The sequence below is a fragment of the Carettochelys insculpta genome, chromosome 4 (genome assembly GCF_033958435.1).
Source record: "Carettochelys insculpta isolate YL-2023 chromosome 4, ASM3395843v1, whole genome shotgun sequence".
NCBI lineage: Eukaryota > Metazoa > Chordata > Testudines > Carettochelyidae > Carettochelys > Carettochelys insculpta.
Genome location: NC_134140.1, coordinates 49,370,363 through 49,393,066, shown reverse-complemented (window position 1 = coordinate 49,393,066; position 22,704 = coordinate 49,370,363). Strand labels below are relative to the sequence as shown.

The following is a 22,704-nucleotide window of genomic DNA, read 5'->3' as shown; positions in this document are numbered from 1 at the left end:
AGCGAGAGGCATCAGACACCAATGGGCGCTGAGCCCACAGTTATTGATGAGGAGGAGGAGGAGGATGTTGGGTGCTCGAGGAAAGGCAGGTTTAATTACCAGAAGATGAGGTAGGTGGAAATTTCAAGGGGGACTTCTGGGCATCCCCCAGCTGCCACTAACCCTGTCCTCTGCAGGCTCTGTACCAGCTCCTTCAGCCAACCTCATTCCATCAGTGGCTCCCTACCTTCTGCACGGGTGGCACCCAACCTCCGCTCCTGGAGATGGTGAATGGCAGGAGCAAGGGCCAGAGGACTCTGGAACAGAGAAGTGGCAGTGTCCCCTCCAAAGTAGTGCTTCTCTCCAGCCCCTGGCTGTGTGACCACTCCCTGTTCCTTGGGAGTGCTCCGACCAGCACTTACGCTGCTCACCCACCTGTGCCTTGTGTCTGTTCCTGTGAGGCTGCAGATGAGCTTTAGTTTTTATGTGCAGATGGTCTTAAGTCGGATGTTTGTAACTCAGGGAGTGCCTTCACATCTGTAGCCAGATGACCAAGACTGAGCTAAACAGAAATGCAAAGGTTTATAGATTACATAAGGCTTTTTGGGTTTTAAATAGTTCTTTGTTTTACTACAGAAAAGAACCAGTTGTTCCTCATGAGGAGATAGTGCAGTACTTTAAGTTTTTAATACAAAACTGGAAAAATTATTCACTGTTCTTTATTTGATCTATTTCTGTATTGTTAAAGAACTAGCGTTAGCTTCTTTCCACACCACGTTTTTGTCATTAAAAAGCCATAAGAACAAACTTTTCTAGATCTGCCGAAAAATCCCAATCTGACTACTACACAGTCTTGCTTTTTCCTTGTTATCACTTCTAGCTGAACAGCAATAAAATAAATGGTACCCTGCAGCTAAAGTGGAGCAAGAGCATTTGCATTATTCTTTTAATTTCTTAACTCCAATAAACAAATACATTAAATTAGAAAATTCTCTGCACTCTGAGTGTGGTGTGAAATGTCTGTTTAAAATGTGTGAGATAATCAACAGAATCATCCTTCTTCCTTCTAAACCATATTCCAGATGTTGCTATTTATTTTTCTGCTTATATGCTGTTCAGAGGACTCCCACTGATGTCACTCTAAGCTTGGTTCACAAAATTATTATAGAATATCCAACAGAGATCTGGGCTGAACAAAGCAGTCTGCGAAGAACTGCAAAAAGATCTCACACAACTAAGTGATTAGGCTACAAAATGGCAAATGAAATTTCATGTTGATAAAAGCAAAGTAATGTACATTGGAAAAAATAATCCCAACTATACCTACAAAATGATGGGGACTAATTTAGCTGTAACTACTCAAGAGAGAGATCTTGGAGTCACTGGGGATAGTTCTCTGAAAACATCCATTCAACGGGCAGCAGCAGTCTAAAAAGCAAACAATGTTAGGAATCATTAAAAAGGGATAGAAAATAAGAGAGAGTATATCTTGCTGCCTCCACATAAACCCATGATATGCCCTCATCTTGAATACTGTGTACAGATGTGGCTGCCTCATCTCAAAAAAGGTATCTTGGCTTTGGAAAAGTTTCAGAGCAGAGCAACAGGAATGATTGAGGGTTTCGAACTGGTGCCATATAAAGAGGAACTGTGACTTTTCAGCTTAAAAAAGAAAAGACAAAAGGGGGATATGCTAGAGGTCTGTAAAATCATGACTGGCATAGAAAAAAATGAATAAGGAAAAGTTATTTACTTGTTCTCATAACATAAGATCTAGGGAGTCACCAAAGAAATCAATGGGTAGCAGATTTGAAACTATCAAAAGGAAGCTTTTGTTCTCGTTAGGCCTCTGGAACTCCTTGCCAAGGTTCAAAAAAGAATTAGCTACAGTCATAGAGGTAAGATCCATCAATAGCTATTTGCTCTTAGGAATGGTGTCCCTAACCTCTTGTTTGTCAGAGGCTGGAAATGAGTGTCACATGGGAAGAAACACTTTAGCTGCGTCTACACGTGCACGCTACTTCGAAGTAGCGGCACCAACTTCGAAATAGCGCCTGTCGCGTCTACACGCGTCGGGCGCTATTTCGAAGTTAACTTCGATGTTAGGCGGCGAGACGTCGAAGTCGCTAACCTCATGAGGAGATAGGAATAGCGCCCTACTTCGACGTTCAACGTCGAAGTAGGGACCGTGTAGACGATCCGCGTCCCGCAACGTCGAAATTGCTGGGTCCTCCATGGCGGCCATCAGCTGGGGGGTTGAGAGATGCTCTCTCTCCAGCCCCTGCGGGGCTCTATGGTCACCGTGGGCAGCAGCCCTTAGCCCAGGGCTTCTGGCTGCTTCTGCGGCAGCTGGGGATCTATGCTGCAGGCACAGGGTCTGCAACCAGTTGTCAGCTCTGTGTATCTTGTGTTGTTTAGTGCAACTGTGTCTGGGAGGGGCCCTTTAAGGGAGCGGCTTGCTGTTGAGTCCGCCCTGTGACCCTGTCTGCAGCTGTGCCTGGCATCCCTATTTCGATGTGTGCTACTTTGACGTGTAGACGTTCCCTTGCTGCGCCTAGTTCGATGTTGGGCTGAGCAACGTCGAAGTTGAACATCGACGTTGCTGGCCCTGGAGGACGTGTAGACGTTATTCATCGAAATAGACTATTTCGATGTCGCAACATCGAAATAAGCTATTTCGATGTTGGCTGCACGTGTAGACGTAGCCTTTATGATTACCTGTTCTGTTCATTGCCTCTGGAGATCTGGCATTGGCCACTGTTGGCAGACAGGATGAACTTTTGGTCTGACCCAGTATGGCTAGATGAACTTTTGGTCTGACCCAGTATGGCTGTTCTTATTATCTTGTATTTGTGGACTGTATACTTTTGTGGCCCTTATAGGCCAGCAAAGTAGTATTTCTGTTTAGCACACCTCACAGTCAACTCATCTCAAGCAGCAAACAAGTTTAAACTGGTGGTTCTCCAAGGGTGGCTTGGGACCCCAAAGTAGGTCACCAGAGTTGGCTCACATTTGCTGGGGCTGAGCTAAAGACCAAGCCAAACCCCAAGTCTTCTGACTCATTTTACAGGGTTCTCTTTTGCTTTGGCCCCCTCCACCCAGGAAGGTGGGGCCCAGGCTTTGGCCCTGCCCCTAGGGCAGCTGGGTTGAGGCTTCAGTCACTGCTCCTGGGACTCTGCTATAGTGGCTACTGCCAGAAGTGTCAGGGGAAAAGCTGTGTTAGTCTTTATCCACAAAACAATGAGAAGTCCTGTGGCACGTTACAGACTCACAGATATCTGTGGAAGAAAGCCCACGAAAGCTCATGCTCCCAAACATCTGTGAGTCCGTAAGGTGCCACAGGACTTCTCGGAGAAGGCGGTTGTGGTGCAATGAAATGTGAGAGGCCCTGATTGAAACAAACAACTTCTCCCCAACCAGCGCCCCGCAGCAGCCCTCCCTCGTGCTTCCAGCGTGTTACTGTACGAGGGGCCAGGGGCGGCCTGCCCCTTCCTCGGGCCCCCGGGCAGCCACGCCAGAGCTACAGGACCGAGGCCCAGCCCCCCTTCCGCCTGTTGCGTGCAGACCTCCCGGAGCCCCACGTGCCCCGCAGGCTGCAGCCCACAGCCGCCGGGGAGGGAGCGGGGCCGAGCGCCTTCTCCGCCCCGGCGCCGCATTGGCTGCCGCCCCAGCCGCCCCCCCCCGGGCCCGGCTCTGCGGGTTGGCGCCGGTAGCTGCCAGTTCCCAGCGCTGACCTGCTGTCAAAGTTGATCCCCGGGCGCTGCGCGGCCATGGAGCGGGGAGCGGCCGCCGGGGAGGGCGCGGGGAGGGGGAGATTAACGCGGCCCCGGCTGGCCTCGAGGCGCGGCTGAGCTGCCCGTGCGCTAGGTGGGAGGGATGCAGCAGCGGCGGCGGCTGGTGCAGCGCGCTTAGAGCTGCGGGTCAGCCCTTGGCGGGAGCAGACGCCGGCCGCGGCTCTCGGGCTGCGAGGCAGAAGCCGAGGCGCTGCCTGTTGCCTGCCTGCTGCAAAGCGTTGGGGGGGGGGGTTTCCACGGGTCGTGCCGCCCCCAGGTCCGCGGCGTATCCTCCGACCCTCCCCGCCCCGCGATCTTCCAACCATGAGCGGGTCTGTTTTCACCCTATAAAGATGGCGGTGCGGGATCGCTGCAACCTTTAGACTAATGACTGTCAGAAACATCGCCTCCATCTGTAATATGGTAAGTGCTTGCTGACCTGCATGCTGGCGCCAGGCGGGGGGCACCAGGCAAAACCCAGTGATGCAAAATCAGAGTGGGGGGAGGAGCTTCCTCTCCAGGTGCACTGGGGGGATGCGCGGGGGGGTAAAGTTGTGGTTATTCTTATCTTGGTTGGATCCCCTCTCTGGAGGCTGCTGTGATCTGGAAGGGGGTGAACTACAAGGCCACGTCAAGAGAGGCGTAAGAGGTCATTCGAAACGGGGGAAAAGCTTGAGGTGCTTCCTCCTTGCACCGAATGTAGATACTAACAAAAAAGCAGTCAAGTAGCACTTTAAAGACTAATAAATTATTTTATGATATAGACTAGCACAGCTTCCTCTCTGTTACTGTCGATACTAATTCTGTCTCCCCGAAGGAGGGGGAGTTCACAGCACAGCTGTCCACCACCCCTCACCCCTATCTAGGTATAAGGTATGGCAAGGAGTTCAGAACTGGGGAGGGTCTCCTCCTCTGTACTGTAACATATCCACAAGCTGACAAGGTCATAACTTGCAGCCCCAATAACACTTGAGCCAATATTTTTAAATACAGGATTCGTAAAAGTAGGTTCCTGAATCCCTACTGAGGCTCTTAAATAAGAGGCCTGATTTTAATAGCCACTGAGCACCCAAAGGCTCCCACTGAAGTCAAGAGAAGCATGTGATGCTGAGCTGTTTTGAAAATCAGGCCACCTATTTAGGCTTTCTGATTGTGGAATTAGGAGCCCGTCTTAGGCACTCAGTTTTGAAAATGACCACAGGATCAGAATCTGAGCTGATTTTATATACCAAAAGGGAAATAAAGTATATGAGAACTGGTTTTGGGCCAAGATGTCGTGTCTAATATATTTTCAAAACAGGTAACATTTCCCACCCACAGGTTAGAAGATTAGAAAAATACATTCAAAATAATTTATTTTAGTTTGTGTTGGATCTTGCTGCTTTCAGTCCCAATAAAATATGGCAGCAAGATTTCTTTACAAATTAGAACATAGCTTTCATTTTGACTCTGCAGACCTTGGGGTAAGAAGACTCCAAAGTGCTTGTGGAGTCAAAATGAGAACCTTATTAGACCACATTGCCATGTTAAGATTCGTTTGGTGATAGTGTAAGTACTCTAAGGTTTTAGTGGACCCACAAAAGAAAGCAGTTTATGGGATTGATTATAAATGCCAAAAATAAATAAGGTAAGAACATATCTCAGCACCCTTGTTGTTGTAGTTTATATTTTTCCCACCTTGTTTTCAGGTTCTGCAAGAACAGTTACATGCAGTCGCCAGCTTCCTCCCATGTGGTGCCCCAGCATACCCTTTGCTGGTGATGTCACACACACCATTCATCAGCACTGGAGAATGGAGACTGCCTATAGGGTAAGGCAGTGGTTCTCAGCCTGTGACTCATGACTCCTTTCAGGGTCACCAGCAGTTGTCCAAAGGGGTGAGGGATTGTGAACCTGCTCCCATTCAATGTCTCCAGTCTTGGGCAAAAGTCAATTTGATAAGTCACTTGCAACCAGTCATTCTTAGATGCTAGGAATGTCTCCTGCCCCTTCTCCCTCCTCCACTTGTTCAGAGGCCCTTATTGCCACCTCTAAAACTCCTGTTCCAATGTGCATTAGTGGAGGATTAAATTTAGGGGTCACATTAAGAAAAAAGGTTGAGAATCCCTAGAGTAAGATAATCTGGGTTCTTGCCTTCCCTCCCCAATGTGGTTTCCTAAATATTCAATTGTTCTTATGTTTTTTAACCCTGTGGAATAGGTAGCAAGTCTATTGCAAAGAAATAGATAGGAAACCATACAGTGTTACTATACAATATATGGGGAGAAAACCTGGAGTTACTTATCTTACTCTGTAGGCAGGCTTCAGTTTTCAGTGTTTGATGAATGGTGGGTGCAGTCACGCCTAGACTGCATGCTTCAACACCGCATGAAATAAAGCTGGAGATCCTTAAAGGGTTACAAGGGTTTAACATTGGCATGATGTCTTAAAAAACCTGTTTCCATCCACCCCCACCCACCCGAATTCTTTTAGAGGGATGCATTTGTGCTTTCCCCGAGATCTGGAGGAACCACAGAGCAAAACCAACCAGGCTTGCATCTGTTTTACTTTGCTGTTGCTGCTCTTACCTCCACTGGTAGGCAGCTACAAAAGTAACCTCTTACGAATTTAAGACTAGGGAGGAGAATTAGACTCAAACAGGAAAGGGGCACAAGAATGGAAGAAGGGCATGGCCTAGTGAAGCATCATGTCCAGGCCCAAGTTTGTTTTCTTGGACTCCTTGCTTAGGGGGGTGTGGTGGGGGTGTAACAATGCTTTGTTTCTCATTTAACAATGACTTTCAGCTGAACAAAGGTGCTCTGTCAGTGGACTCCTGAGGAAGCTATGTCATCCCTATATGGGAGGGCTGCTGCAATGCATGTCCAGTTGCAGGGGAAGGCAAGAGAAGCAAGAAGTAGGGAGGAGAGAGACTTACCCCTCTCCCCCCAAAAATAGGGGAAGACAAGAACAAAATGTGTAACATCCAAAAGAGGGGAAAAGGTCCTAAGTGAGGGACTGTAGAATGGCAAATAGAAATGGATTTAAGTCAGCCTTAGAGATTTGTTAGTGTAAATTCCAGCCAGAACTATTAATGCCCAGATCTTAATCCTAGAGCATGGTTCAGTGGTTCACGTCAAGTGGATTAATTTTTCTTTGGCCTAAGAATTAACCAGTTAAAGGAGAGAGATATCTGGAGTTTATTTCGTAGTTGAAAGGAATTTTAAAAACACACTCTCTTCTTTCCCTTTTTCCCTTCTAGTCCCCTTCCATTTGAACATGTGTGTATGGAATGAGCCCTCATTCCCTGACAGACTAAACAATAAATGAAAATTACCCTCCTCTTGCTTGGCTGGTATTTGCTCACCTATGGTGCTGTAAATATTTATTATTCCAGCATTGGATGTAATGATTAATAACCCATTTTGGATTGTAGTCCTCAATTGATCAAGGATTTTTGTTTGGACATTTTTATATTCTGGTTTCTAGACTAAATGAATAAAATGGGAATTAACAGGGTGAAATTGGCTGGCTCTAACTGGTTAGTCGGTGTAGTAGGAAGAATGCTTGTTGAGATTTAATTGACTGCCTGAGGGTAATGCGTATCAAATTGTAAGTCTGGTTTCCTTGTTATAGTAAGGCTTGGACCTTTTTTGAGAAAACCAAACAAGTGTATTAAAACAAATGTGTGGAGGAGAATATATTAACTTGTTTGAAAAAAAAATTAAATCTAACACTGCGTATTCAACAGGAGGCCTTATTTACCGAGACCAAAGCAAAAGAGTTGGGTGGCAACACTAAAAAGTGACCAAAATAGAAGAACAATTTAGCAGATACCCCTATTTTTAAGCAAAGAACCCTCAGCTTTTCAAATGGCCCAGTAAAGGGCCTTTGCTTTCTCTTTCTCCTGTCCCTGCAATTAGAAATGAAATTATCACCACTCGTAGGTGAGGCCTAAAGCCCTGATCTTGCAGCTTGTTCTGCATGGGTGTACCCTGGTATTCACGTGGTGCCCCACTAAAATGAGTGAGATTTTTGTGTAGCCAATGGGATCCAGTCTCTCTTCCCAGATTTATTGTAGAATCAGGGCCCAACCCTGTATTCTTACATATCTGAGAAGTTGTTAATCAAATATGTGCACAGTGCTCTAATCATGTAAGGTCATATAAAAGTGATTATTAGCAATATTGCTTGAAGGAGAATATATTTGAGACACACGGTACAAGGGAGTGTCCATGCCTGAATGTTACCCCAGATGAAGGGAGTCCAGTTGAAATTAGCGACTCTTTCTCATCCCTCTGCCCTCCTCCATCCCAGTACGTGTGTTCACTCATATCATACCCATTTTAAATTTGCATTGTAATCCTTTTTGGTAAGGCTGCCTGAAGGCAACCAGCGTGAAGAATACAGAGTATTTGGTCTAAAGCATTAGTAGCATGTTGTAATTACTAGACTGCTACTGAAATCCTCTGCAGTGCATTTCTCTGTTGTTTGCTTTAGGATTCTGGGTTAAACTCAGGCTGCAGCTGCAGCATAGAGAATGTTACTGTCTTGTGTAAGAACTACATCTAATCACTTATGTTTGTATAGAGAGATCTGACAAGCTCTGTTGTGGTCTGAACAAGAGAACTACACTTTTGTGTTGTCCTGCTAAAAGCAGGTTTTATATTCTCCCCCCGCAATAGTTTTCAATTGTGTTTGAAATCACCTGATCTCCACTGCAAGCTGATCTGTCAGTGTAGTGCGCATATTCATATGACACAACTTGTGAGGATCTTTTGTTATGCAAAGTATCACATGTCACGTAGGTTGTAGTTAAAGTAGTCAGATATGTTTGCTTGGTAAACCTATGAAATGTATGGATATGAAAACAAGATACAGTGTAAAAAATCCTTTCAAGTTAATTTGGTTCTGTACTCTATATAAGCATGACTAATTTTTCCAGCTCAAGATTTTATTAAGAATCTCACAACAACTATGTTTTTTTAAAGTCCCAGGAATTATGTGAATGCACAAGAATCTCAGTTTTCAGTAAAAATTATGCTTCTAGCTGTTGTGACTGAGAAGAAAAGCATGAAAACATAAAAGGCTCAAAACCAAGAAGTCAGATTAAAAAAAGAACTCATTTTATTATTTTTAAATATGTTTTTTTTTTTGAATGATGGGAGTTGGCATTATCAGGATCTTAGCTACAGAGACAAGTATGAAAAATATTGGATTCTGGAAACTGTGAAAATTCTAACTATTTCTCTAAACAGAGATTTTGAACCAGATTTTGCTCTCTGCAATTCAAGTATACTTGAAGTGCAGAAGTTAGCCTCACGAGTTTTAAATTGGCATGTTTGATAATGGTTAAAATTATTTCAGAACAAATTAGATAATCATTTTAATTTTGTAAATTCTAACAACAAAAACTTTGAGCAGTCTATCGTTGTCTAGGCAATCAACTACCAATCTGAAATTATTGGTGGGTAGGTTAAGAAAGCGCTGTGAACCTTTAGGTGCAAAAATATAGTTGCAGGCACAGTTTAGATTCCAATCTTTAGAAGGTGATCTTCGTCGCCAAAATTTTTATTTATCTGATTTGTTTCTTCTGATGATCTTTGGTCAGCTAAAACAAGTTAAATTATTTTTGGTTAATTTTGCAGTTGCAGCTAGTATAATACATGTGTTTTATGTCATTTCTTATAACGTTAGAAAAAAGAATGAAATACATTTAAGGTTGATTTATTTCATTAAAAATAACTTAAGTACATCAAAAGCAGGAAGCTTCTGAAACAACCATTGGGCCCATTGGATGATCAAGATGCTAAAGGAGCACTCAAGGCCAATAGGGACATTGCAGAGAAACTAAATTCTTTCCCTTGGTCTTCATCACTCAGGACGTGACACAGATTTCCAAGCTGGAGCCATACTTTTAGGTCACAACTCTGAGAAACTGTTCCATATTGAGGTGTTATTAGAGGAGCTTTGGGGGGCAAATTGATCACAGTAACAAGGTACCAGGAGGAGATGGTATTCACCCAAGAGTTCTGAAGGAAAGCAAACGTGAAATTGCAGAAATATGGGTGCTTGATGCTGCAACTGGTATGTGTGTGTGGAAGAAGCAGCTGTATCTTCTTCTGGTGAGCTCAGATGAGGAAGGAGAGACTAGGAAGCAGCCTCCTCTTGGACCCAGAGCTGGGGAGCCCAAGCAATAGCAGCTACTCAGGAGACCACTCAGCTGTCTTTGACCATGTGAGGTTTAGCTCTCTCTGCAGATCTTCCACATTATAGATTTGTAGTTTGCTTATTACTGTCTCCCACCCATTTTAAAATATGTATATCTAATTTCTTTACAGTCTATCAGCAGGGGTGAAATCCAAATAGCTCCGCTGTAGAATTGGTTGACAAATTTCCTTGGGAATGTTTTCCATCAGAAAATGCCAGTTTGATTAAACAGAAGCTTTTTTGGAATGTGTTGAGTTCATCAAACTGTGATATGGGAAGTTATCCAAATGTTTCGTTTCAACTTGGTCATTTTGACTTTTATCATTTTATAATATCGTAGATAGTAAAAGTCAAAACGAAACCTTTGGATCAAATGAGAATGAAACATTTCTAGGAAGTTGAAATGTTGAATGAAAATTTCTGAATTTCAGCGAATTCCAGATTTTATTTCATTCCAAAATAGAACAGAATAAAATCTGCAATTCTTAGAATTTCCTGCTTAGTTATTATAAACCGCAGCCTGCCCCTGCCAGCAATGCTGCAGCTATGCCAGTAGCTGAGCACTGATTGGTGATAGTGGTTTATTCCTGTTTATAAACGAGGCCTCACTGTTCTCATTGCTACTTTGTATTTCTGTTAGGAGATATAGCTTGCGTGGGATATAAAGTGCACTCTCATGTCTGCGCTCCCTTTCTGCTTCATGTTGATTATGGGAGCAGAGTTCTGATTTTAAACATAATAGCGCGCTCTGCTCTCAATTACATTGCACTGCCACTAGCGGGCAAGACTGGCTAGCTACCCGTGGAGATGCAGATCCTTCTTGCTATTGATTTTTTCAAAATTCTCGGGTTGTTATTGGGTGGCCCTGCAGTCATTTGTATTTTTACTCTAATTTCTCTTACCGGTTTTAGTATCACCCATCATTTATTTTAAGCTTTTAAGTCCACAGTGACAATACGTTTGCCACTCACCCCATGTGGCAAACAGGACACAGTTTTGGCTCTGGAGCCCCATGTGGCTCTTGGAGCCTTTAAATGCGGCTCTTCCATGAGCTGCACATGAGGAGTGCTGTCTGCCTGCTCTGCGCAAGCGGCCCACTGCTTCGTGGGAGAAGCGTGTGGCAGCAGCAGTGGCTCCAGTGGCCCTAGTGACTCCGACCGCTCTGGCAGCCCCAGCGGCCCCAGCTCCAGTGGCCCCGCCGCTCTGGTGGGTCCAGTGGCTGCAATGGCAGCGGCCCCAGTGACTCCAGCGGCAGCAGCACCAGCAGCTCTGGGGAGTAGCTGGCAGTGATTTAGAATAGGGGACTGCGTGTGTCTGGCCCCTGGGGAGCCTGGCTCTGGGGGGAGGGGGTGGGCTGTGGTAAATATGGAAGGATGACAACCACAAGTGTGGTAATCTTTGAATTCTTATTGGACACACTTTTAAGTTGTGCCCTGCAGGAAGCTTACTGATTTCTAGCATGTTTCTCTTGTGTTCCCTAGCAGACACTGAGACAAAATAGTGTTTAATTCCCAGCCATTTTGGAGCCTTAACTCCTCCCAGTGGCAGGTTCTTTTCACTGATCCTTATGTATTCATTAAATGTTGTTTTTTACAGTTTACTTTTGTGTTTTACATGAGCCTTTTTAAACGTTCTTTCATTTTTCATTTCTCTTACAGTAGCAACTCTATCGCTATTCCTTCTTTTATTTCTCCATGGTCGTTAATATTGAGTTTTCAGTTCTAATGTGTTATTTTTTCAGAATATCTGTTCATTGGGCTCCCTACATTTAACATGACAAAACTTTTTAATTTCCCCTCTGGATTGACTTCAGTAGAACTATTCGTATATCTAGTGCAAACACGCATGTGCTTAACTTTATTACAAAATTAGCATCCTCCTTTGTCCCTAATTTCTTTTAGGTTTACTGGTTCCCATTTTTTATCTCTCAATAAATACCTGGGCTTTACTGGTTTTACCAAAAAACCCATGATTTTATTTTCAAAAATAAATATTTGGTTATATTTTTGCCCATATCAGGTTCTTTACGTAATTTTTCTCTTACGATTGGTGTCACTGTCTTGTAAGACTGTCTAGATTAGAGGGACTTGTTGGCAAAATGGCCATTTTGTTGACAGAGCCGGTAGAGTGTCCAGATTTCCAAGGGCATCCCAATGCAGCACTTTTGTTGACAGCTGTATCCTGCTCACCATGAGGAAGAACACCTCTGTTGAAAAAAGCTGGTCTGGATGTCCCAGGAGGCCTTCTGTTGACAGAAGGGGCTTCTGGGACACCGGGCAACCCTGTCTACTGCGCTTCCAGTTGGCTGTTTTGCTAATAGAGCTGCCAGGCAGTCCAGCCGCTCTCTGGCAACAGCGTGGATCACTTCTTCGATCCACCCTGCGGTTTGGCTGCATTCTGTCTACAGAACGTTTTGTCAGGAACATATCTTCCTACAAAAAATTCTGCCGACAAATCCCTCTAGTCTTGATGTAGCCTAAGAGATTAATGAAGAAATCACACAAGACAGAACCCAAGTTTTTCATTATCTCGACAAACAGCTGTTCTTTGCCATTTAAGTCAGCAGGAGCTATGCATATACTTCTATGAGCAGAGTTCAGTTTTTAGTTTTGTTCCTGAAATTCTCAACTAATTGACTGCTTGTACATATGTACAGTAATCACCTAGACTACATTGTCTGAAAGGCAGCAATTTGTGCCTTGGAGGTAGCTGATATGTTCTCTTTGGGAGAAGGGTTTATCAAAAATTTGCCATAGTTGGATAGTGTTCCATAGAAGTCTGTAAAATGCAAAGACTCACAATTAAAATAGGAGACAATGTTATTAAAATTAATAATTGTACAATTATATAATGAAGATAAGATTCTCTCCTTGAATTGCAGAGTTTACATTTTAATCTCTTTTAACCTTGATAATTTGTTTGGGAGGGTTGTTAGCTTGGGCTTTGCTTTATTATTTCCACAATCATTTTGAGAACTGAACAATTAACTTAGTTAATCTGCTATTATTTCTTGTTTTGCATGGTCTTCCAGTGCAAAAATCATTATCAGACATCTGAGTAAACTCAAGTGTAATAAGACCAGGTACAAAATGAGAAAAGATTATTAGAAGCTTACATTTGAACCAAAAGCACACTCACTGGCATGGTTGTGTTGCAGAAGTCTTGCCAAATTCATGTGTGTTTGAGTTAAACTAGAAGTCTCTAACTGTATTCTTTCCCTGTTGCTTTATAACCAGTACATTTAAAAATGCTAAAGGTGAACTCTTGTCTCTAGTGTATTCAATGGCAAAACTCCTATTGACTTCCGTGGGGCCAGGATTTCACCCATACTGCAAACCATAAGGGAAATTCCTCTGAATTCTGGTCACCATAAGACCCTTTACTATTTCCTTCTGTAACCTACTCTTTTTTAAAGGTGGTGATCTTAAATAGGCTGAGCTCACCAAATCTGTTACCCTGAATCCTGCCTGTAGATTAACACCCTGAAATCCCAGTCCAATGACTCTCACTGTAAGGCCTCCTCAGTGCAGGATCCTTGTCTGTAGTAGGATTCCTACCACCCTGACTTACGATGGAACTCAACTATGGAAACTCTGCCAAAATTCCTGGTGGAGATACTGCATAAGACCATGTTTACAATGGGAAAATATATTGGACATTTTAGTTAGTATTAATAAACATGGTTTTTCTTTGAGTATGGCCAGGACAGAAATGTTTTAAAAACCTATTAATAGAGCCTTGTGTGGATACAAAATTGGTATCTGCATCCACATCAGTGTCAGCAAAAATTAGCTCTGGATATCCACAAATCTGTAGGGTTCTAGATACAAAGTTTGAGTCCACGTCAATATCTGCATCTCTGGATGCAGATACCTATGGATAGAAAGTGGGTGTCCATGGATTTACATGACTCTACCCATTACCTACAGGTTGAACCTCTCTCATCTGGTACCCTCAGGATCTGACTGGTGCTGAATGAGAATATGCGGACCATGGGAGGTCAGTCTTGTCTAGCAGCATTACCAACACTTCCACTGCTTACAGGGTTCTTAGAACACACTTGGGGTAAATAACAATTAAATAACAGCACAGAACACTGAGAGCCAGGATTGGTGGCTGTAAACACACTTTATGGGACCACAGGAAACATGGCCACACCCATAGTGAGTGGTTGTCCAGCTTACTAAAATCTCCTGGTTTATGGATGTTGCTGGACGGCGGAGTTCTGGATTAGAGAGGTTCAACCTGTAGTTACGGTTTACTATAGGATAGGTTAGCCACAAGAACTAGCGTGCTTTTTCCAAACATGACTTGTCTATTTCTACACTAGGGATAACATCTTATTGAACATCATGTTTGTTGAAACATTGGTTAACATGTTCCTACTGTAGACAAAACATTTTCCTGCTTCTCTGAGCTCCACAGCTTCTTAATATTAGGGGAGTCTTCCTCTATTAAAATATTTACAATGTAAAGTTTGCACTTTTTTAATAAACATAATGTATACTGTGTGGATCTTCCTGTGTGTGGGAAATGCATCTGCTGTTTAAAACACTTCAACTCTGAAGACTTTTCAGCAGTTTACAGCTTCCAATCTCTCTGCGTAATTTTGACGGTACCTTCTCAGGCACCTTAAAGCAGGGGTGTCCAATACGTTCACCACTCACCATATGTGACGAATAGGACACTGGGTTGTGGCAAATAAGGCTCTGGAGCCGCATGCAGCCCCTCCTGAGAGCTGCACTCGGGAAGTACCGTCTGCCCACTCCATCCAGGCCCCCCCACTGCTTAGTGGGAGAAGCCTGTGGCAGCAGTAGTGGCAGCCTTGGAGGCTTTGGTGAGTGGCTGGTATTCAGTTAGAATGGGTGACCTGGGGGTGCCTGGCTCCAGGGGAGCCTAATTCTGGGGGAGGGGAAGCGGGAGGGCAAGGGCATTTATTTAGAGCAGGGGTTCAGGGTGAGATAATGTGGTGAATATGGAAAGACGACAACCCAAAGAGTGGCGATCTTTGAGTTCCTATTGAACAACTGCTGCCTTAAAACAGTAGTTACCAAGCTGAATTCACCCTCAGTGTAAACTGGCACAATTCTCCATTAAATCAATGGATGTTATGTAAGCTTACCCAATGGCTGAATTTGGTCCTCTCTATTTTATTTTCTCCAAAGGGGATATTCAGTGGTATGTTGTGTAATTGCCATGTCCAAGGCCTACTTTTGGAATGAGAAGTGTATCTCTTTGATGATTAGTAGAGTTTGAACCTCTCTGGTCTGGCAACATCATGATCTGGCATAATTTTAGTTAGCTGAATGTCCACTGATCATAACTTGTGGCCGAATTTCCTGCGGCCCCATAAAGTTTGTTTACAGCCTCTAGTCCTGGTTCTCAGTGTTTTGTGCTGTTATATAGCTGTAATTTACTCCTAAATGTGTTCTGCAATTCCAGTAATCAGTGGACATGTTGGTGATGCTGCTAGACAATATTGACCTCCTGTGGTCTGGCAAATTCTCTCATTCAGCATCAGTCAGGTCCTGAGGGCACCAGACTAGAGAGGTTAAACCTGAACTAAGCGTATGTTGTTTTTGTGACGCGTGCTTCAGCAACTTCCGTGCAAAGAGTTGATGTTAGCATTGTTCCCAGGATTGAAAAGCAGTTAGAACCCAGAGTTTTAAATATAGATTGTATAATGCACAGCAGGATTGCACACATCATGGACTTCCATTGATTTCAACAGTCATCATCTATTAAACTCTGATTCTTGCAGTTTCTCATGATGCTTAAGAGATATTTTAAGTTATCGAAAATATCTTTCAAAGCTACTTGTCATTCTTTGACCTAAGAAACTATGATGTCAACTCTCTGAGAGCAGGTATACACTGCGAGGCAATGTTGACCTAATTTATGCAACTCCAGCTATGCGAATACCTTAGGTGGAGTTGCCCAGGGGTCTCCATTGTGGAGGGTTAACAGGAGAAACTCTCCAATTGACTTCCTTTGTTGTTCTTGCTCTGGTGGAGTACCAGAGTTGAAAAGAGCGATTAGTAGTCCATTTAGAGGATCTTCTCTAGACCCGCTAAATTGATTCCCAAGGGATCAGTTGGCGTAGTGCTGATCCCCTGGTAAGTGTAGACTTGCCTGGAGAATTCAGAAGTCACTAATGCAGGAGCAATTTATAAGCATAGCATTTGACCTCCACACGTTTAAAGGCACACCCACCATCTGCACACAGTAAGTTACAAAAAAAAGTAACCCACAGGTCATTATTTCCTAAGGCCTTTAGATTGGTTTGTTTGTTCGTTCATTTGTGTTTAAGGCCAAGACACTTTCTGCAAAGCTGAAAAATGACCTAATATATCTTTGCCCGGGGACAATTTGAATGCTAGTCATGTAACAGGTGGAAAGTATATTGGACAGTTAGATGAACTTAAACTGCTAGGTTTTTCTGAGACCTAATATCTGTGCTTTCATCTGAGTAACATATCAACTGAAGATATGAAACCACTTTACACTTCCATATTTACACACTGAAACATTTTCTTTTAACAGATGGAGTTTTCAGATTAACAACGATAGCATTTTGCTTTCCTGCCAGCCTTTTGTATACCTTAGATTTTTAACTTTTTTCCTCCCACTCAGCAACAGCTGTTTTGTACTTTGCTGAATCGGTGCATCTCTGGGGAGTAGTAACTAAGAAATACAGGCTGGTATTCACAGCAAACAAACTAATCGTCACACGGTGTTTGTAATGTATGCAGTATGTCATCTTTTCTTCTGTCTGGAGATGCAACCAATACCTTAGTATGGTTGCAGCTCTCTTTGGGTGGTTTAACGTGAGTTTCTGCTAGGAGTTTGGTTCCCTCAACAGTGAATACACTGTAGCTACTTCATTTATCTTGATATTTTCTGTGCCAGCTTCTCTTAATAACCCCAGCATAGGGGAGATACTGGGGTACGTGAGGAATGAGGTGTGGGCAAAAGGCAGCCACTTCTGTTGCTCTTTTACTGGTATAAGGTGACTGCATGCCAGTGGCAGAAGTTGGAGTGCACCTTCTGTTGCTCTACCTTCTGCTGTGACCAGGTGGCTGACAATCAAGGAATCACAGCTGACCCTTTTTACCACCATCCATCCACCCACCCCTGCACGCTCTATATCAGAGCTGGAGAATGACTTGGAGAACTGAGCCCTATTGTAGTTTAACAAAAATGAAACAAAGTACTTTGTTTTCCAGTGCCACGTGTGAAATATTAATGCACTCAGACACATACTTGCTCCCTGGGAATTAAGCTGAAAGGTGCAGGATGTGAAAGGGTCAGAACAATGAGATGAAATGTAAGACACTTGAAGCTGTATTGGAAGCTGATAACATCAAGCAAGTCATTTTCTTTGGAAGGTTTCAGGTCACCAACGGCACGTGTCAATTTTCAGACAGCTGATTTATCCAAAAAGAAACAGCTTCTTTCAGTGAGTGATGGGAGATAATAATGAAGTATGACAAGGAGTTGGCTGATGACAGTAGTAGTGTGAAAATTTGGATTGGACTTAGGAAAAAAAGTATCATTAAAAATTATGGAAGCCAAGAGGTATATGTATACTTACACTGAAAAATCTTGGAACCCTGGGGAAGTTCCAAAGTCCTGGAAAAAAGCTAATGTTTTGCCAGCATTAAAAAAGGGTAAAAGGAATTACCTGAGTTTATATATAGGCTAGTTAGCTTGACACTGATCCCAGGGAAAATAGATGCATGTAGCTCACCCGTACAGAATTGGTGACTGTACTTGGCAAAGCACTGACTCTGAAAATAAGGCGAAAGCTACACTACTGCAGAAGATCAACACACCCAGGGTTGATCTTCCATGTTTTTCTTTTGTGCATGTGTGAAAAGGCACTTTTGTGGGTCAGAGTCCACCCCAGAATACCTCACGAGCAGCAAGGTTTAAGGAATGTCGACGGGAGAAACACTTCTATGGACCTTCTTCTTTGTAGACAGCCATTATAGTCGACCAGTGATAAGTCAATTTTAGCTACGTAATTGGCATGGCTGAAATTGCATATCAGCATTTGACTTCTATATCTAGTATAGACATAGCCAAACATTGGAACCGTGGGGGATAATACAGATGAATATAAGCCCTACGTGCCATGAAGTGGTTAGGTGAGCTAACATCATCTTTAGATGCATAAACATAGGAATAGCAAGTGAAAAAAAGGAAGGTGGCATTCCCAGTTCATATGGGATTAATAAGACTACTGCTGGAATTCCTATGTACAGCTCTGATGCCCACACTTTCAAAAAAGATGTTGAAAAATGAGAAAAGGTTCAAAAGAGAACTACGATAATCACAAAATCTGCTTTATAGTGAGACTTGTTTAATCAGGAGAATGTTGGGAAGTGACTGATCACAATCTGTAAGTGTCTGATATTAGAGGACTTTATCTAACTAAAGGGCTGCAAAAAGATACTGAGCTCCAATGGCTGGAAGCTGAAACTAGACTGATTCAGACTAGAAATAAGACCCAGTTTTTAAAACAGCAAGGATGTGGTGGATTCTCCACTTTAAATCAAGACTCTCTTTCCTAAAGGTTTGCTGGAGGTATGGGCTCGATGGAATTTCACCAAGTGAATTTTGCATGGCCTGTGCTGTGTAGGTGGATGAAGCAATCATTGTGGTTCCTCCTGGCCTTAAAATATTGGCATGTGATGTAGAACAAGGAGACAGACTGGGATTTTGGATGATAGAATGATCACTTGATCTACGGGTGGAAGGGAACTATGCAGCTGTCAGTTCAGCGCTCTCAGAAAGGAATGCTCCTGCTCTCTCCTTTTCATTTACTTATCTCTTAGTTCTGTCTCTCCCCAGATTGCATGAATTCCTTCAAGCAGGAAAGTTATATTCGGGAGGATAGCAATATGGCATCCTGCTTACCTCAAACCATATTTTTGTTGGCTAAGTAGTTCCCATGTTGTCCATCCCTAAGGCTTGTCATAGCTTGATTATTATTCTGTGAAAGGAGAAATTGTTTGTCTGATTACTCATAACTTTATTTTGGAATCTGAAATGGAAGATAATTGGCTTTTTCCCCCTTTTAGGGCACCAATGCCTCTGCTCTGGAAAAAGACATTGGTCCAGAGCAGTTTCCAATCAATGAACACTACTTTGGGTTGGTCAATGTAAGTACCATTTCTGTGTGATGTACCCTATCCTATTTTGTAATGAGCGTTTGTCAAATTGACTCTTTTGTGTTTCGGTGTGCCTTCAGTTTCAATGGCCTCCAGTGCAAAACCGATTTCAGGCTAGAATTTGGGAAGCTGCTGCTAGTGCTCCATGAGAAATCTTAGGTCATATGTTGAGAGCTTGTTGCAGCTCAGTCAAACATTTGTGGCCCTCTCCCACTTGAGGAGCACAGGTTAGTGAAATCTGAGTAGTTTTAACATTTATAACCCACTTCTTTCCCTGACCCCAAGGAAAGTTAAATATCTTTTTTTCTAGATGTAAAACCCCACTTTGATCCCTTTACGTTTTAAAATCAGGATGCATGAAGTCAATGGGACTGAACTGTTTTCATGGTTGCAACTGGACATACGCCTAGGTGCCCCTGCCAGAAAACATTATTTACCTGATGGAGAGTGGATGAATGGGAGCCTCAATTCAAAAGGGTGTTTTTCATGTCATGAAAGAAACTGATTTAAGTTCTGCTCCTAGTGCAGTCACCGAGAGTTCTGCCATTGATTTCAGTGAGAATAGGAGTGGGTCATTCCAGAGCATATTCGTTTAATGGAACTCTTGTCAGAGATGCTCTCATTGCAGTGAATATCTTTTAAATGATGCCTTACATGTGGCACTTTTATTTTCAGTCCTAGTCTAAGATTGTCCCACAGGGGAAAAACAATCAGTAAATGGTACTGAGCCTATATCCAGCCAGTAGCTGTGTGGTAGTGGATGGGATATTCTACTGGGGATGCTGACTGCAGAGGCTAGATGAAATGATTAGTTTATAATACCTTGCACAGTGATTCAGGATATTTTTGCTTTTACATTGGCAGTTTGGGAACACCTGCTACTGCAACTCGGTGCTACAGGCATTGTATTTTTGCCGGCCGTTTCGCGAGAATGTGTTGGCATACAAGGCCCAACAGAAAAAGAAGGAAAACCTCTTGACATGCCTGGCAGACCTTTTCCACAGTATTGCTACTCAGAAGAAAAAAGTTGGAGTGATTCCACCCAAGAAGTTCATTTCAAGGTTACGAAAGGAGAATGGTGAGTGCAAACTCTGATTCCTCTGAGAATCAGGTAATTCCGAGGAAAGTCAAACCAATTTGACTGCATTGTTCAATCAATCAAGTTATATTTGTAATAAGCTTTTAATTTTGTTTCCTAAATATGAACTCTTTAATGTATGTATGTGACATTGTAGCTGGCAATAACTACTAGGATTTGCAGTTAGGGGCCAAATCTTCCCTCTGTGGACACTGCATGGAGGGGCAGACTGTAGAAAACCAGCAACAGGCAGTTTGATAGAGATGAGAGGCTCTGCACATTGCAGTGGAGTGCTGTGCAGTGGGTTTTTATACAGTACCAGAAAGAGGGATATTTTGAGAAGTGGTGGGGCTAATAGGCATGTCAACAGTACAGACCCACATGCCCAGGGGTGTGCAACCTGCGGCTCCAGAGCTGCATGCAGGTCTTCTAGGACTTCTTTGTGGCTCCCGACATTATAATTGTGAAGTAAAAAAACAAACAAACAAAACCAAAAACGCTTTCCTGATTATTTTAGGTAAATAGAGAGCATCTAAAAGGCCAAACGAACAACTCATATCTAAATAACGAACGATATGTGATCTCAAAATGTTGGATAACTCCCTAAGATCCCCCAGAGAGAGGGCAGGTTTGGGAGTGAAAGTCAGGAAGACAGTGGTACAAACACGCATGTGTGAAGTGTGAGGAAATAGAATATGTAAAAAGTTTGTGAACATCCTGCAGTAAACATGTATCCCATTACAAATCATTGTGTATGCGTTGTTCTTAAAATAGGGGTTACAAAAATATGGTCTGACATTATATATTAAGGACTGCCTCATATTCACATGCATTGCAGCTGTTGCGTTATTGACTATACGCAGCCTCGTGTCTCTGATGGAACCCCCCTCAGATTCAAACTTATCTTGACTGGAGCGAGTTGTGCAGGCTAAAAAAGCCATGCATTTGCTGACCAGAAGTTCCTGGTTCTACAGCAGAGAGTGGGATGGGGCAAATCAAACTGCTGATGGAAAAATTCAAAAGAAATTCTGAAATGGGAGCATCTCAAATGACATCAGCCCAGAGATGCCTCCTGTGAGTTTTCTTCTGGTTTGTGACTGTGCATGCATGCACACCATCTAGCCCATTTATTGATGTTTATTGATAGTGTTTTCTGGAGCAGTTCACTCGTTAAATTAGTGTGGGAAAACAATATCCCTTTGAAAAAAAATTACTACACCCTTTTGTGTCTCTCTCCCTCCTGCAATCCTTGCCCATCCTTTTTATTGCCACAGTTAAGAACATCGAGCACCCACTGAAGTCAATGGGATTCCTCACAAGCTTAACACTGGCACCTTTTTTTAAGTAGGTTCCTGAATTGGGCTTATGATTGTATTTGAGAGAGAACCTGAATTTAAGTATATCCTTTCCTCCGAGGAGCAAAGGAACTTTAGAAAGAGACAATTCTGTCTTTCTCCTTGGCAGATCTCTTTGACAACTACATGCAGCAAGATGCACATGAATTTTTGAATTACTTGCTCAACACCATTGCAGACATCCTGCAAGAGGAGAAGAAGCAAGAAAAGCAAAATGGGAAACTGAAAAATGGCAACATGAATGAAGCTGAAGAGAACAATAAACAAGAACTCACCTGGGTGCACGAGATTTTTCAGGGAACACTGACTAACGAAACTAGATGTTTGAACTGTGAAACCGTAAGCATCGGGGTGGTTGCTTTTTTTACACACTAGTAGATTGGTATAAATGTGAATCTACTCTGCCACCTGAGAAATGCGGATATTCCTGTATAGCTTCACTTCTTGAAGTGAGTATATTATTCTCCAGAAGTACCTTTATGTAAGCATAACGTGACTAACCTGTCCCAAACTTTGCAGTTACAATATATATCTACACAATTAGATGCCTCATTAACTAATCTGAGCTACCCTTTTTATTCAAGGCATTGTATTTATACACAGTGAAGTATATATATTTGCTGAAGCTGCGGGCAGTGAATTTGCCTCATTATTCCAAGAGTGAGGGATAACTGCATAACTCACAAGTGGCAAAGTTATGATCAAAATGTTGCTAATTCATGCCTGAGAATTCAAAGTATTTGCCAACAGCACACTGTAGTTTTTGTGTGTGTTTTAAAAGGACTTATCTATCTGAAAATTAGTCACTTAGAAAAATGAGTCCACACTTGTCCCACTTGATATAACAGGGTGAGTTCCCTGCCCATTTTTGTAGTTTTTCTCTCCCTTCTTGCTGTGTGAAAGACGCATGAAAACAACAGGGAAACTGGCTATCCCCAGACAACAGTGGGCATTGATAGAAAATGTTCTTGAATGCACGGAGGACCAAATTTAGGTCCCCTGTGGAAGTAGAGTAGCACTGGACTCCACAAAAAAGTCTCCTTGACCTAAATAAAATTACTTGATGAGTGTAACAGTATGAGACTGTTGCCCAGAGTGAAGAAACAATGAGAAAAAATCGCTCTAATTGTGATATTTTGCTCTAATGAATTTCAGTT

The 22,704-nt window shown here is 42.8% G+C and overlaps 1 protein-coding gene and 1 long non-coding RNA gene across 5 annotated transcripts in view; one reads left to right on the top strand and one right to left on the bottom strand.

Moving 5' to 3' along the window:
• Positions 1–273: 273 nt before the first annotated feature.
• On the bottom strand, positions 274–3,846 carry LOC142012486 (uncharacterized). Its single transcript, XR_012645360.1, has 4 exons — positions 3,714–3,846; positions 1,307–1,407; positions 415–541; positions 274–296 (listed from the first exon to the last, which is right to left on the bottom strand). It is a non-coding gene; the product is annotated as an uncharacterized LOC142012486 (long non-coding RNA).
• Positions 3,722–22,704, top strand: part of USP46 (ubiquitin specific peptidase 46) — a 45,119-nt gene continuing 26,136 nt past the window's right edge. Inside the window, exons 1-5 of one of the 4 annotated variants that reach the window (XM_074992759.1) lie at positions 3,722–4,175; positions 5,441–5,562; positions 19,025–19,105; positions 19,979–20,192; positions 21,657–21,886. In XM_074992759.1, coding sequence (XP_074848860.1) covers positions 5,482–5,562; positions 19,025–19,105; positions 19,979–20,192; positions 21,657–21,886 — 606 coding nt within the window. In that variant the 5' untranslated portion in view covers positions 3,722–4,175; positions 5,441–5,481. The remainder of the gene's footprint in view (positions 4,176–5,440; positions 5,563–19,024; positions 19,106–19,978; positions 20,193–21,656; positions 21,887–22,704) is intronic. The other 3 variants (XM_074992760.1, XM_074992757.1, XM_074992758.1) reach the window with 3 other exon arrangements.